This window comes from Enhydra lutris, unplaced genomic scaffold (genome assembly GCF_002288905.1).
Source record: "Enhydra lutris kenyoni isolate GAN:26980312 unplaced genomic scaffold, ASM228890v2 scaffoldscaffold18, whole genome shotgun sequence".
Lineage (NCBI taxonomy): Eukaryota > Metazoa > Chordata > Mammalia > Carnivora > Mustelidae > Enhydra > Enhydra lutris.
The window spans coordinates 23,904,064-23,917,495 of record NW_019154102.1 but is presented as its reverse complement, the minus strand read 5'-3'; the positions used below and the strand labels follow the sequence as shown (position 1 = coordinate 23,917,495).

The 13,432-nt window shown below is 52.1% G+C and overlaps 1 protein-coding gene across 2 annotated transcripts in view; it reads right to left on the bottom strand.

Annotated features, from left to right (window-relative positions):
- Nucleotides 1-13,432, bottom strand: part of LOC111148027 (tet methylcytosine dioxygenase 3) — a 98,447-nt gene that overhangs the window by 40,973 nt on the left and 44,042 nt on the right. For both annotated transcript variants that reach the window (XM_022504380.1, XM_022504381.1), the window contains one exon: nt 4,808-6,941. In XM_022504380.1, coding sequence (XP_022360088.1) covers nt 4,808-6,941 — 2,134 coding nt within the window. The remainder of the gene's footprint in view (nt 1-4,807; nt 6,942-13,432) is intronic.

The window sequence follows — 13,432 nt, the reverse complement described above, 5'->3', positions numbered from 1 at the left end:
CACTGTTACCAGCCATATCTGCTGGACAACAGCTCCCTCTCACTCAGAATTTCACCATGCTCCAGGCAAAAGGACTTTTTTTTTTGTATTGGCCTCTGGCTATTTCTTTAAGGTAGATGATCAACTGAATGAAAATGTCATTCCTATGAAGGTGCCTCCAAAGATCTGTCTCCCAATGGTCTAATGTCTAAAGCTATCTGTGGGATGTTCCTCAGAGACAGGGGGACAAGACTCAAAAGTTAATCAAACTTGTTTCCTCAACTGTAAAAGGATGAGCAGATGACTTCCAAGGATGCCTTCCCACTAAAAAGCCACCTGAAGTCATTCTCTGTCCTAAGCTGGCTCATCTTGTGAACCTCCCCATCTAGGAGTAGTATTTTATCTCTTCCTAGTCATTGCTGCTCACCGTCCCGCCTCTGACAATGGTATTACAGGACGGTTAAGGGGATCTCTATTGTGTGCCACAAAGTATTAGAAATACATCAATACTCTCTTCCTCCAATAATCTAAAATAAAACTTCAACTTGTAAGTTTTCCCAAACCTGGATACCATTCTACCTTTTGGAGAAGGACACTTCCTTTCACGTCTTCTAAATTTATTTCTTTGAAGCTTCAAGAGATGCCTCTAATTCTAGTATTTCAAGATTTGGAGAATAAGTCCAAATGAATGCTACCCATTCCTTCAGAAACTCATAGTCTTTATACAAGGGGAAAACAGTGCTCTTCGTGTATGGGTTTTTGGTTCGTCAGTGAAGCCCATGTCTGCCAAAATCACCAATTTGGCAGAAGTCACCATATTGAATATTAAGTTTCTTTTGCTATGCTATAAAACCTTTTTATGCCTTTATAAAGTTGTTCATTATTAATGCATGATGGCATCTCCGAATCTCACTGTCACTTCTATGGAAAATTCTTCCTCAAACTGACCTGCAATCCGCACCTCTCTACCTACCACTGTTGAGAGGATGAGTTTCTGGAACATGAGACGGTTCCCATCTGACATTAATGCCAGAGTGAGCAGCCTTTACTCCTAACCCTTGTCCTGAGCCCGAGTTCACAGAGACAAATTCTGCCATACTGACTGATGGAAGCAACAGTCCAAAAGCGGGCTCTCTAGATACTTCTGGAAAACAGGATGGCTTTCCCTAACACGAACTCCAGCACCTCAAGAAGCTGGCTCCAAATGAATCCCATCTTTCTCACCCTCTTCACTCTTAATCCCACCATTTTACATAATAGGACTCCTTTCTCAACTAAATTTTTTTTAAAGATTTTATTTACTTATTTATTTGACAGAGATCACAAGTAGGCAGAGAGGCAGGCAGAGAGAGGAGGAAGCAGGCTCCCTGCTGAGCAGAGAGCCTGATGCAGGGCTCCATCCCAGGACCCTCGGACCATGACCTGAGCCGAAGGCAGAGGCTTTAACCCACTGAGCCACCCAGGTGCCCCTCAACTAAATTTCAATCACAGTATGGTGTGCTGGTTAAGAGTCCCACTGCCTAGATTCGAATCTCGCCTCTCCCGTGTGCTAGACATGGGACCTGGGTAAACTACCGAATCTAAGTTCGCTTCCTTCCTCATTACGATGGCACTACTGACAGTACGCCCCTCATACAGGTGTTATGAGGATTAAACGAGGTAACTGTAGAGTCCTTGGCACAGTGCCTGGAACAGAGCAGGTGTTTCATAAATATTATTATTACTACTATTACAATTCTTCTTCTTCTCAATAGCTCCCAACCAGTCTTCTACTGCAAGGTCATCACCCTTCACTGATCTGTCTTCCAGGCCATTTCCAGGATATGCTTTCAAAACAATTCTTGATTGTAAAATACATATTTCATTACAGAAAGCTCAGAAAACATATAAAAGTCACCCACCGACCACAGAGACAGCCACTTTTGATGTATTTCTTTCCAGTGTTTTCCCTCCTTCCCTTCTTTCCCTCCTTACTGCCTTTCCTTCCCTCCCTCCCTCCCTCCTTCCCTCCCTTCCTTCCTTCCCCTCCCCGCCTCTTTCTTTCTTTCCTTTCCTCTCCCTCCTTTCCTTCCTTCCTTTCCTTTTTTTTTTTTAAAGATTTTATTTATTTATTTGACAGAGAGATCACAAGTAGGGAGAGAGGCAGGCAGAGAGAGAGGAGGAAGCAGGCTCCCTGCCGAGCAGAGAGCCCGATGCGGGGCTCGATCCCAGGACTCTGAGGTCATGACCTGAGCCGAAGGCAGCGGCTTAACCCACTGAGCCACCCAGGCACCCCCTTTCCTTTTTTAACATAGGTGGGATGATCATTTATGTACTGCTTGTGTCTATTGGCTCCCACCAAGCATGTCCCCATAAGCTAATATTTAACAACACGAGCTAGGCTCGGTTCGAGCTCTCTGCTCAGGATTGCATACAGAGAAACACAAACTGGAACACTAAAGGATTGGCCATGGCAGGTGCTGCCCACTGACCTGCCCTTCCCTGGTGGAGGGGCATTGGCGGCCGGCATCGCTGCTGCCAGGTTTGTGGGACGCTGACCTTCTCCTGCCAATCCTCTGCTCACTAGCTTCGAGCGGACACCCATCCTCTGTAGGGGGACGCAGACCGCCAAGGGTCTGGGAGCACCCCTGTGCCGCTGGCCCTCCATGCCCTCCCCCGGCTCCTGCTGCCCCGAAGCTGAGGCTCATACGTTCCTGGGGCTGCAGCGGCTGCCCTCTTGCCTCTCCCCGTCTGGGTTCACTGCCTGTTTCAAACCCCATTTCAGAACAAGAAAACATCACCCTCAGTAATGACAACCAAGCCTGCAGGTTCAGAGCACTCCTACCGTCCAGCCACACCCGTGCGACCGCATGGGCACCTGGCAAATGCCTGCTGAAGGGGCAACTGAGTATCTTGTGGTTTCAGCGGTTGCCTCGAGCACACGACAGAATCCTTCAGAGACAAACCATGTCTCCTAACTTTGATCCTTTACAGTAGTTAATACAGAGTTAGTAATCAATAAATGACTGATGAATAAAGTAATAGCCAACACCGGGCTTCCTTTTTAATACATATGTTTTCACTTCTTTCTCTTGCCTTATTGCACTCGATACACCCCGTGACGGCTAACACCCGGAGGGCTCGCTCCACGCCAGACACCATCTAAGTGCTGTGTACATATTAGCTAATCTAATCCTTCCAACAGCCCTGGCAAGGGGATGTTATCATCATTTCCATTTTAGGCACGAGGAAGTGATGGAATTAGAATTCAAATTTTAAAAACTAATTTGATCAAACATCATATCCAAATAATTGAATTCAATACCTGAAATATTTAGCAAGGACCAGCTATGGCCTACGCACAATGTAAGGTTATGTCTTACACTGCAGGGGGAGGAATTTCTAACAACGAACTAAACACAAGGCAGAGCGGGCAGATACACACCAACGCGGAGAGAGAAGAGGGCAAAGGGAAGGGCCCAATTCCTATGATCAGAACAAGCTTCTCCAAAACGCTGAGAAATAAGGAGGCCCTCAAAGGCATCTCATTATGAAGATCCAGGAATGAACAGGGTTAGCCCTCTAAGGGAACCACAATCCCAGAACACATCTGGGAGCATCTGGCAGGACCCTGCACTTCTGTCACCCCCACAACAGAAACCCTGGGGCCAATGTCTCCTTTTTCCCCCAAGTGAGTCCTTGTCAGGAGTACAGGAGTCTGGGGTAGCTGGAGTGGGCTGGACAGCCCAGCTCCTCCTTACTGACAAGGACACAGCACCCCAACAGATCACACCATTGCCCGATATTTATTTATTTTGACAAGCAGAGAATATAGACCTCGCTTGTATATCCTAAAATCGCAAGCATTTCAACACGCTCCTCACTAGCATCGATGTGCTTTTCCGGCAACACGTGAAAACACATCTTCTAGGGAACACACCATACACAGCAGAGAGCCATAGCCCTAGAGGAGACCTGGGGGTTCCCAGTGCATCCATGCCTGCCTAAGACAGAAGCCCCCAGGGAGCAGTCGTCACAGCCTTGGCCCTGATTACTTACAGGAGGGCAGGGCTCCTCAGCGCTTTTACCTGGACCACAGCCTCAGCCACAGCCTGGATGCCAAATGCGTCCAAACCCACGACTCAGAGGTCCAGGCTCTTGGCCTGCTCTCAGGGACCGGCACCACCCAGGTAGAACCCACAGGCCATCCGTACCGCACATGCCCTCCCCCACGAGAGGCCCTCTGCCTGCCCACTCTCTCCATCAGGCCCGCTTTCCTCCTTGCCTGGTTCATGACAGCATTCTTACAGGTTTCAGAAGAGTCTTTTGGAAGCACAAAGTGACAGATCATTCCTTGATTTACAACCCTCAGAAGCTGGCTTATACCTATGAGATCAGGTCAAACTCCTCACCTTAGCCTGCCAGGCCCCTGTCAGATTTGGTCCTTCGCTGCAACCCAGGCCACCTCTGGTTCAGACCCACATGTACTCCACCCCTCCTGCTCCCGCCAGACCCAGAGCAGTCCAAATAAGCCTCACCCTCTCACAGCCACCCAGCTCAGGCCTCAACACAAGTACCATCTTACACAGGAAGGCCTCCAGGATGCCTTTGCCTCCCTCTGTGCACAAAGCACCCACGCTCGCCTCCGCTAACATTCTACCTACCACACAGCATCACCGGCCGCTTCCTTCACGGTCGCTTCCACTAGTCTCTGCACTCTTTTCAGTGTCCCCAGGCCCCAGTGGCAGGGGGGTGGTCAGCACACAGCAAATGTTTGCCACGTGACAGACGGAGCCTAGACACCCAAGCCCACCAGGCCTCTCCTGTCCCTGACACCCAACGGACTTACCAACACAGTCGCAGGTGGGGAACTCGGCCTGGGCTCTCTTTGCAGGTGTGTCCAGCAGACTCTTGGTGGGCGTGTCCAGGTACTTAAGAGGTGACTCCAGGAAGCCACTGAGGGTGGGTGTGAGGGGGTTCTCGGCCTTGGTGGGTGTCGCCTCCTGGCCTCCCTCCTCCGAATGGAAGCAGGTAGTTGAGAGCACAGTCACAGCCCCCGAAGACTCAATCTTGATTTGCTTGGGGGAGCGGGTAGAAAAAGGGCTCTCGGGGGCTGGGAGACATGTTGACTGGTTCTCGGCGTCCTGAATGGGCACAGACGGGGGGCCAGGAAGCCCAAAGCTATCCCCAAATTCAGCTTCAAACTGCCGGATGAGCTCTTCCAGCTTGTCATCAGCAGGGGGAAGAGGGCCGGTGGAGCCCGGCTGCAGGGTCGCCATGGGGCTAGGGGATCTCATTTCCTGAGTAGGGGGCAGCAGGCTGTCCCCAGAGGGACTAGGTGCAAATAGCGCAAGAGAAGGTTCTGGGGGCGGGGGGGCAGCAGAGCCCTGGGAAGTGGGGACAGGGGCCGGTGGCTGTGCCTGCACATCCTCAGAGGCCGGGGGCCTCAGCCCTTCTAGGACGATTTGCCGCAGTGGCAGGAAGAGAGGCTGCGCTTCCCGCGGCCTGGACTTCTTGATCTGAATGGGCTTCCGGACACTGGGCTTGATCCCAGGGGCCGCCTTCTCGGTTCCCGGGGGACCTCCAGCTGGTGCCAGTGGCTTCTTCTTCTTCTCCTTGGGTGGTCTGTCCAGAGGCCGTGGGGCAGGTGAGCTTGCTGGGGCCCACCAGCCTGGAGCAGGAGGCTCGGCGGGCGGGGGGAAGGAGGCATCATGGGCCTGGTCCAGGAAGAGACTGCGCTTATGGTGAAGGTGCTGCTGCAGGGCGGTCTGGGCCTTCTGGTGGGTGTCAGGCTCTGTGGAGGGTGCTGGAGCCTCCCTCTGGAGCATGGGGGATGGGGACGGGGCTGGGGAGGAAGAGGGCGCCTCCACCTTGACCTTGGGCTTGGAGGGCAGGGCCTCAGGCCGCTTGAATACTGACTGGATGTAATCACTGGCGCTGCCCAGCAGCTGCTCCAGTTCGGCCATGGGGTCAGGGCTTGGGCGGGGCAGGGGCCAAGAGCTCCTCGGAGTTGCTGGTGGGGTGTCGGTGCCCCAGGCTTCAGGAAACTCGGGTCTAGGAGTTGCTGGAGGGAAGGCGGGGCTGTCAGGAACGAAGGGTGCATGCTCTTCAGCAGGGACCACAGGCCACGAGGGGGCCCGGAGGTAGGACTGGGGGGACCGGAAAGGGGCAGGAGGGGACAAGGCCTCAGGGAGGGGGCAGGAAGCCTGGGAGGTGGAGTGGGAAGGCTGAGGGAGGGCAGAGGAGAGCTGGGTGAGGGCCTCGATGGCGATGGCCGTCTGCAGGCTGATGTTCTTCTCCTTGGCGATGCTCAGGGCGCTCTGGGACAGGGGAAGGCCCTCAGGGGGAGGTATGTGGGGGACCTCGGAGCTGAGCACTGGCCTGGGGCTTGGCGCTGGGAGGCCAGCCTCAGCAGAAGGCAGAGTCCCTGGGAGCCCGGGCCGCCCCTCCGCGCCGTCCACGACCACAGACTTGATCTTGCCCTCCAGCCACTCGAGGTAGTCCGGGCACTCCGGGCCATCGCAGTTGCAGCTGGGCGGCTTCATGCCGTGCCGCGCGAGGGCCAGGGCCGCCTGCAGCGTGTCCAGGTCTTCGCTGCCAGCAGAGCAGCCCTCGGGCCCCGGCCGGGCTCCCCTGCTGTTGTTCCCAGCCTCGCGACTCATCTCACGGTTGAAGGTTTCGTAGAGCCGGGTGCTAAGGGCCCCATAAGAGGACACCGCTTCGGCCACAGCCGAAAAGGCCACCAGATCGTGGGCATCTTCCAGGCGAGCAGTGTGAGCTGGGCCCGGGGCAGCGTCCCAGTCGGGCTTCTGGTCTACTCGCCAAGGACCCCCAGCCCCTAGCAGACTGGGCCCGGCGGGTTCTCTAGCACCATTGACAGGCGCCCCTGAGGCGCTTAGCTGCCGTGAGTCCCCATGGTACACTGGCCCTGAGTCCATCTGACCTGGAACAGGTCCATCAACTGGGCTGAGCTCTGAGCCTGTCTGAAGAAAGAAAGAGAGAAAAAAGGGAAAAAGATGAGCCATAATATTAGAAAAGCACTGTTCTGCTTCACACCACTCAGAGGCATACCTAAACCCCACGTTTCTTGCAAACTCTGCCCCTGACACAGCTTGAACCTGAGCTCATCTTTGTCTTCGTGTCTCCTTGCCCAGCCAACCACACCAACAGAAATGGAAGGCAGATCTTTAAGAGGTCCTAATCCAGAATTCTGCTCCTTTTAGAGCCTAAGATCGATGGTACAGACGAGGCTCCCCAGACACCAAGCATTTATTCAGGACTCACAAAAAGACCTCTAACTTCCAGGGGCCAAAATGACCCCGGGGCCATGCCGACTTCGGTGTTTGTCAGGAGAAAGCTAACCAAACACCCCAAGAAGCCACAGGCCATAGATGTGTGGTGTGTGTGTGTACAGGAAGGGGACGAGCAGCTCTGAGGAACAACTGCAGCCTGGACCAGAGGTCAGCCAGAGCTTTTCAGTGGGAGGAACCCACAGTTTTTTCCTTGCCTGCTCACGTCTGCACGTAAGCCCTGGCTGAGCGCCGAGCGCTGGCGACAAGATGACATTCCCGCCCCCAGCCCCAGGCCGGCCAGAGGGAAACACTGATCGGACACCACGTGCGTTCAGCACCCTGACGAGCCGGTCACGCCAGTGACAAGCAAGCCGCCGGTCGGCCCGAGATCCAGGCCTCTTCCCAAGCCCAAGAACCACCACTATGCACTTGATGTCCAATGAAACACACAGACGGGGGAGGGCATAAAAAAGGAGGAGCCAGGGGTCCAGCCCAGCAAGTTAAAAGCTAATACAAAGATGTGAAATTCAGTTTGCAGAATTCGTCCCTCTAGAAAGGAAAGCTCTTCCCCACAGTAGAAAGCAGGGCCAATAGATTGGGAAAGTCATCAGTGAGTGCTACAACTAGCAGGTGAAAGCTTGATGGGGCTCAGGATATAGACGTGATCTCAAGATAGCTCCACAAAAACCACCAAGTTACAACTGTAAAGAGAAATCTGGCAGACGCCACCTTAACCAAACGATCAGAGTTCTCATCATCACCAGTACTGCGACAAACCTACATCCCGAGAGTCTCGATGTGATACACTGAGAAGGACACAACATCACTCACACAGAACTCCAGCCAAAACATACAACCCGCCTCCCATTATGAGGAAACATCAGATAAACCCAAACTGGAAGGCATGCGAGAAAGCACCTGGATTGTTGTCTTCAAAAATTTCAAAGACAAGAAAGACAAACATCTCCGCAAACATCTTCAGCTTACTGAAGAGACAAGACAGAGAAAGACATGGTCATGAGTTAGATCACAGACTGGGGAAAAGAGCTAGAAGGCACACCGCAGGACATCTGATGCAACTGGAGTACGGACGTGGATAAGATCACACTGCGTCTGTCTCAGTCTTCTTGGCTCGAATCATTTTCCTCTGATTATGTAAAAGAATGTCTTTGTCCTTAGGGGACATACACACACACACACACACACACACACACACACTGAAGTATTCAGGACAAAGGAACATAGTATCTCTAACTTAATCTCAAGTTGTTCACAAAAATGTGATATACATATAAGAAATATACACACATAGAGAAAATGATAAAGCAAAATGTAAATAATTTTACTATGTGGGAGTCCCAGGTACTCTTCTTGCAACTTTTCTGTAAGTCGTAACATCAAGCGGATTAAACAGATGTTTACGCTGCTACTAGTCCCCAGACTGGGGAAGGTGGCCATCACGCATGGGCTCCAAAGCAGCAGTGGGAAGGTGGGCTTTGGGATCAGCCCCGTGGGAGGGGAGAAGAGACCCCAGCCTGGGGTTCCCACCTCATCCTCATCACTGCCCAACTCTGGCCCTAAAGGACCCTTATGCTTTTCCAAGTTTTGCACGTGCAGGGCTCACTGCCTGGAATGCCCTTCGCAGCCTCTATGGGGCCACCTTGGCTTATCCTTGAAGCACCAGCTCAGAGGAACCCCCTCCCTAACCTGGCCAGCAGACCGCCCTGTGGCTCCTGCCCCCTGGTCTCCCGTGGCACCCCGTATAGGTCTTAGCAGCACTTTTCACTGGCCCCCGCTATCATTCCAGCAGCTGCCTCCCCGACCCGATTCGAGCTCCTTCAAGACAAGGTCCGCATCTTAGCCGCTTCCGTGCCTGCTGCCCGCAGCTGCTACTCACACTCTCTCCTGGGGTAAAAGGGCTCCCATGCCCCCAGACACAAGTGCCACCTTTCCCTGACCGTCTCTCCCAACCTGGAACTAGGAACGAGACCTTCCCTCTAGGAATGTGGCCGATCACCTAGTCATCCCTTCCTTCCTTCTCAGAAACCTAAAACTACCATGACGACAAGGGCAATGAAGTCTGAAGTGGCCAAATTTTACCTGCTTATGTGTAAAAGACAGCAGGAGCACGCATAATCCCGAAGAAACTTGAGGGAGTAGCATGGACTTACAAAAATAGTGTCAGGAAGACTGATGCTGAGGGAGCTGAGGCTTCCCCAAAATGGTCAAGACAACTAAAAGGATTTAAAAAGTTATTTTTGGTTTGTGAACAAGAACAAGGAAGGGCTAGGCTGGCGCTTGGGCCTCTGACTTCCCTGGGAAAGAAAATGCTCTTTTGACCAAAAAGAGAAGGAAGGTAAGAGTGGACACAAAAATGAGGGAAGGGAAGCCAGGACAGGTGGAGGGATTTTTTAAGAAATGCTACATTCCAGCTTCTCAGCCAGGGGATTCCACTAACACATTCCTAGGCACGGGCTGGGGATCCTAGAGGAAAGACACCGTCAGGAGAAGGGGCCACCGGCAAGAAGAGAGCAAGCATCGTTCCAGACTCTGGTGCCCGGAGCAAGACCAGCCCCAGGAGGGTTCCTGAGAGGGTAACTAGAGGAACCACAAGGAGCCAGGTTCAACACACACCATCAACCCATCAACACCCAATGAACCTTACTGTTTTGTGTCGTAGGGTCACTGGACCAGAAGACAGGGAGACATCCTATCTGACAGATCACAAACTCAAGGGCTTTTGGCCAAATCAGCCATAGATCTGGTTTGTTTGGCCTACACAGTGTTAGATTCTTGTTTATCTTGTCAATATTAAAATGTCAAATTTGACATGAAACCCAGATCGTCTTGAAGGTCTGCATTTCCACCTAGCAGACAAGCCATGGCTTCTGCTCTGGCCATCCCTGGCCTCGCAGTTCCATGCTTCTTTCTTGACACCAAGGCCAGGGGTCAGAGATTACTTGAATTGCCTGTATTAGTTATCACTTCATTCGTGTTACTTGCCAAGCCTTTGCACACATTTGCATTTGCGACTTGGGCTACAGACGTTTAAGTCTACTAAGGCCTGCTGTGATCCCCTCGAGGGCCAGCGGTAGAGAACGACAGGCCGGACGGGCTGGCTCACCACAGGCAGAATGACCATGCTCAAACTCAAATGGGGTAGCAACTTGGGTGGGAGGTAGCGGGGAGGTCCCTAGTGGTCTGTGGTCTGCCACGGGGCTCTGTCCTCAGCTAGTCTTTCCTCTCTCCTGATACATGCAACAGGAGGATGTGGCAGCTTCAAAGGGTCCTATAACCCAGGGTTTCCCCCCAATTTCTTTACTACAATCCTCAGTAACAAATACATCCTGTAACATGATCCATTACATGCTTAAACTTATGACAAGGCTGCAAAATACTATTTCCCCTTACCAGATACACAAATCCCTCCCTCCATTTCTTGTAGGCTGCAACCTTGTAAGGCGATTTCACAGCCCACTAAGGAGTCCCAAGCCATAGCTGGACACACACGCAGGCATGACCTGATTGAAGAGGACCCATAGCACAGGCAGCGATGGCCCCACTCTGCCCAGACAGTCCGTGAGGGGACACAGAGCAAGCTAGACAGTACAAAAGTATAGAGGTACGGGTCCCTTTAGGTTCTGAAGACAAAACTCGTAAAAGTCTTTACACATCTGAAGTCTGTCAGTCAGGCACAGAATTAGACTCGTTTCGAGTGACTCTGAGGGATGGAATTAGAAAATGAGTAAAGCTTTAGAGAGGTGAACGTAGGCTCAATTTAGGGAAGACTGTGAACACTTAGAGATGCTGACGCGTTGGCCCGCGTCCCCCTAACAAGCAGGAGGCAGCAAGTTCTTATCAATGGAGACTGAGAAGGGAACAAGGTGGGTTATCAGGTGATTAGTGGCAATGCCAGACGATGGAGGCTAGTTGAGAAAAGCCCTTTCAAATTCTCAGTTCAGAAATGCCCCAGCTCTAAGACCCTCCATGATGTCTCCCTCCCACTCCAAAGATCTTCCCCAATGTTTGCTTTTTGTCTGGACCTCTCAGCTGACCTCCAGCTAGCTCCAACCCCGGGGACATATTACAAGCCCACTGAGAGGCAGCTTGTCTCAAACAGAGTGTAACTCCCCTCCCCACCTGCAACAATTTCCTATTCTGGACAGTGTTCTTACACTCGCCAATGTTCCTGACCCCAGCATCACCTGTGTTCTTCCAGTGTGCCTCATCACCAGACCCCAAACAATTCTTAAACAAGAACACCTCTCGGTTCTATCTCCTCCCCCTCCATGCCTGCTCCCTAATTTGAGCCTTGCTGTGTATGCACGCTTTCTATCAATCTGCCACCGGCTCCTTTAAGCGACTCCATGTGCCCCCCTCAGCCCCAGCCCACTGATTATCTCTGTTGATGATGCCTCACCTTCCCTCAAGGCTCCCAGCACCACTTCATAACTCCTCCTCCCACTCCACCTTTGCTCACCCTCCAGAATTTGAGAATGTCATTTGTATGCACAAAGTGCTTGGGGCGTGTAGCCCATTATATTTTCCAAAATGGCCATTATATCCCTCCATCCCAAATGTACTTCCCCTACGGAGAGGTGGGAATCTATATGCTCCCTCCTCGTGAATTTGGCTGGGCTCGCGGCAGCGGTGGAAGTGACCCTACATGGCTTTCACAGCTGGACTGCAAAAGAGAACACAGCTTCTGCCTGATTCTCTGGGGACACACACTCTTGGGGCTCAGCCACCATGGGGTGAGGGAGCCCAGACCACATACAAAAGGCACATGCAGGTGTCTGAGTGGACATTCCCAGCAGAAGTCCCAGCCAACAGCTGGCATCACCTGCCAAACGTGTGTGTGAAGGGGCCCTTCAAGGATTCAAGCCCAGGGGTCGAGTTACCTCCAGGTTTTGACCTCCCCAACCAAGGCCCTAAACGTCAAGGACCAGAGACAAGCTTCCCCTGCATGTCCTTCCTGACTTCTGAATCCAAAGGCTCCAAGAGCATAATAAAATGACTGCTTTGTGCCACTAAATTTTGGGGTGGCATAAAGACCAGACAATTTCAGGAACACCAAGACGTTAATGAGTGAAAAGAGAGACTATAAACAAACACCATAAAGCCTGTCAGTGCTGTGAAAGTCGTCTACATGGAGGGCACAGGCCAAGTGCACATGTATGTCAAGAATGATCTCACCTGGGGCTGCTGGGGGTGCTCAGTGGGTTAAGCCTCTGCCTTTGGCTCAGGTCATGATCTCAGGGTCCTGGGATCAAGCCCCGCATCGGGCTCTCTGCTCAGCAAGGAGCCTGCTTCTCCCCCTCTCTCTCTGCCTGCCTCTCTGCCTACTTGTGATCTCTCTCTCTGTTAAATATAATAAAATCTTTTTTTTTTAAGATTTTATTTATTTATTTATTTGACAGAGAGAAATCACAAGTAGGCAGAGAGGCAGGTAGACAGAGGGGGAAGCAGGCTCCCCGCTGAGCAGAGAGCCCGATGCGGGGCTCGATCCCAAGACCCTGAGATCATGACCTGAGCCGAAGGCAGAGGCCCAACCCACTGAGCCACCCAGGCGCCCTATAATAAAATCTTTTAAAAATTTTTAAAAAATTAAAAAAAAAAAAAAAAAGAAGAAGGATCTCAATTTGAGGTGCCCGGCGTTGGTCATAGTTTACTTTAAAAAAAAAAAAAAAAAAGATCTCACTTCAAAGTAACCTTGGGGATGAAGCTGGAAAGCTGGGCAGGTATTTGGGAGGGGGGGAGGGGGGGAGGAATTCCAGATGGAGGGAGGAGCAGATGCGAAGGCACACAATCCTGGGGTGGGGGTGGGGGGCAGGGAAAGATAACTGCTGAGCACGGGGAAGACAGGTGTGTGGCTCACAGTGTGAACAAAACAGAGCAGATGTACCTTTTAGGAGGGGCAATCAGGTGACCCTGTAGAATTCAGACTGCAGACTGCAAGGCTGGTGGCCTAAAGAACAGTTGGGACACTGAGGTCCCCATCAGTGATAAGGGCCTGCAAGAGCAAAGAGGTGAGACTGGGCCATGCTTACTGGAGCAGACAACTCGGTGCAGGGGCTGAGCCAGGAAACGGAATCAATCACCTCCCGATTGAGCCCTCCCTCCCCAGACTTGCTGACCTCGGGGTCTGAGCCAGATCCTACAGTCCCCGAACACAGCCTCCA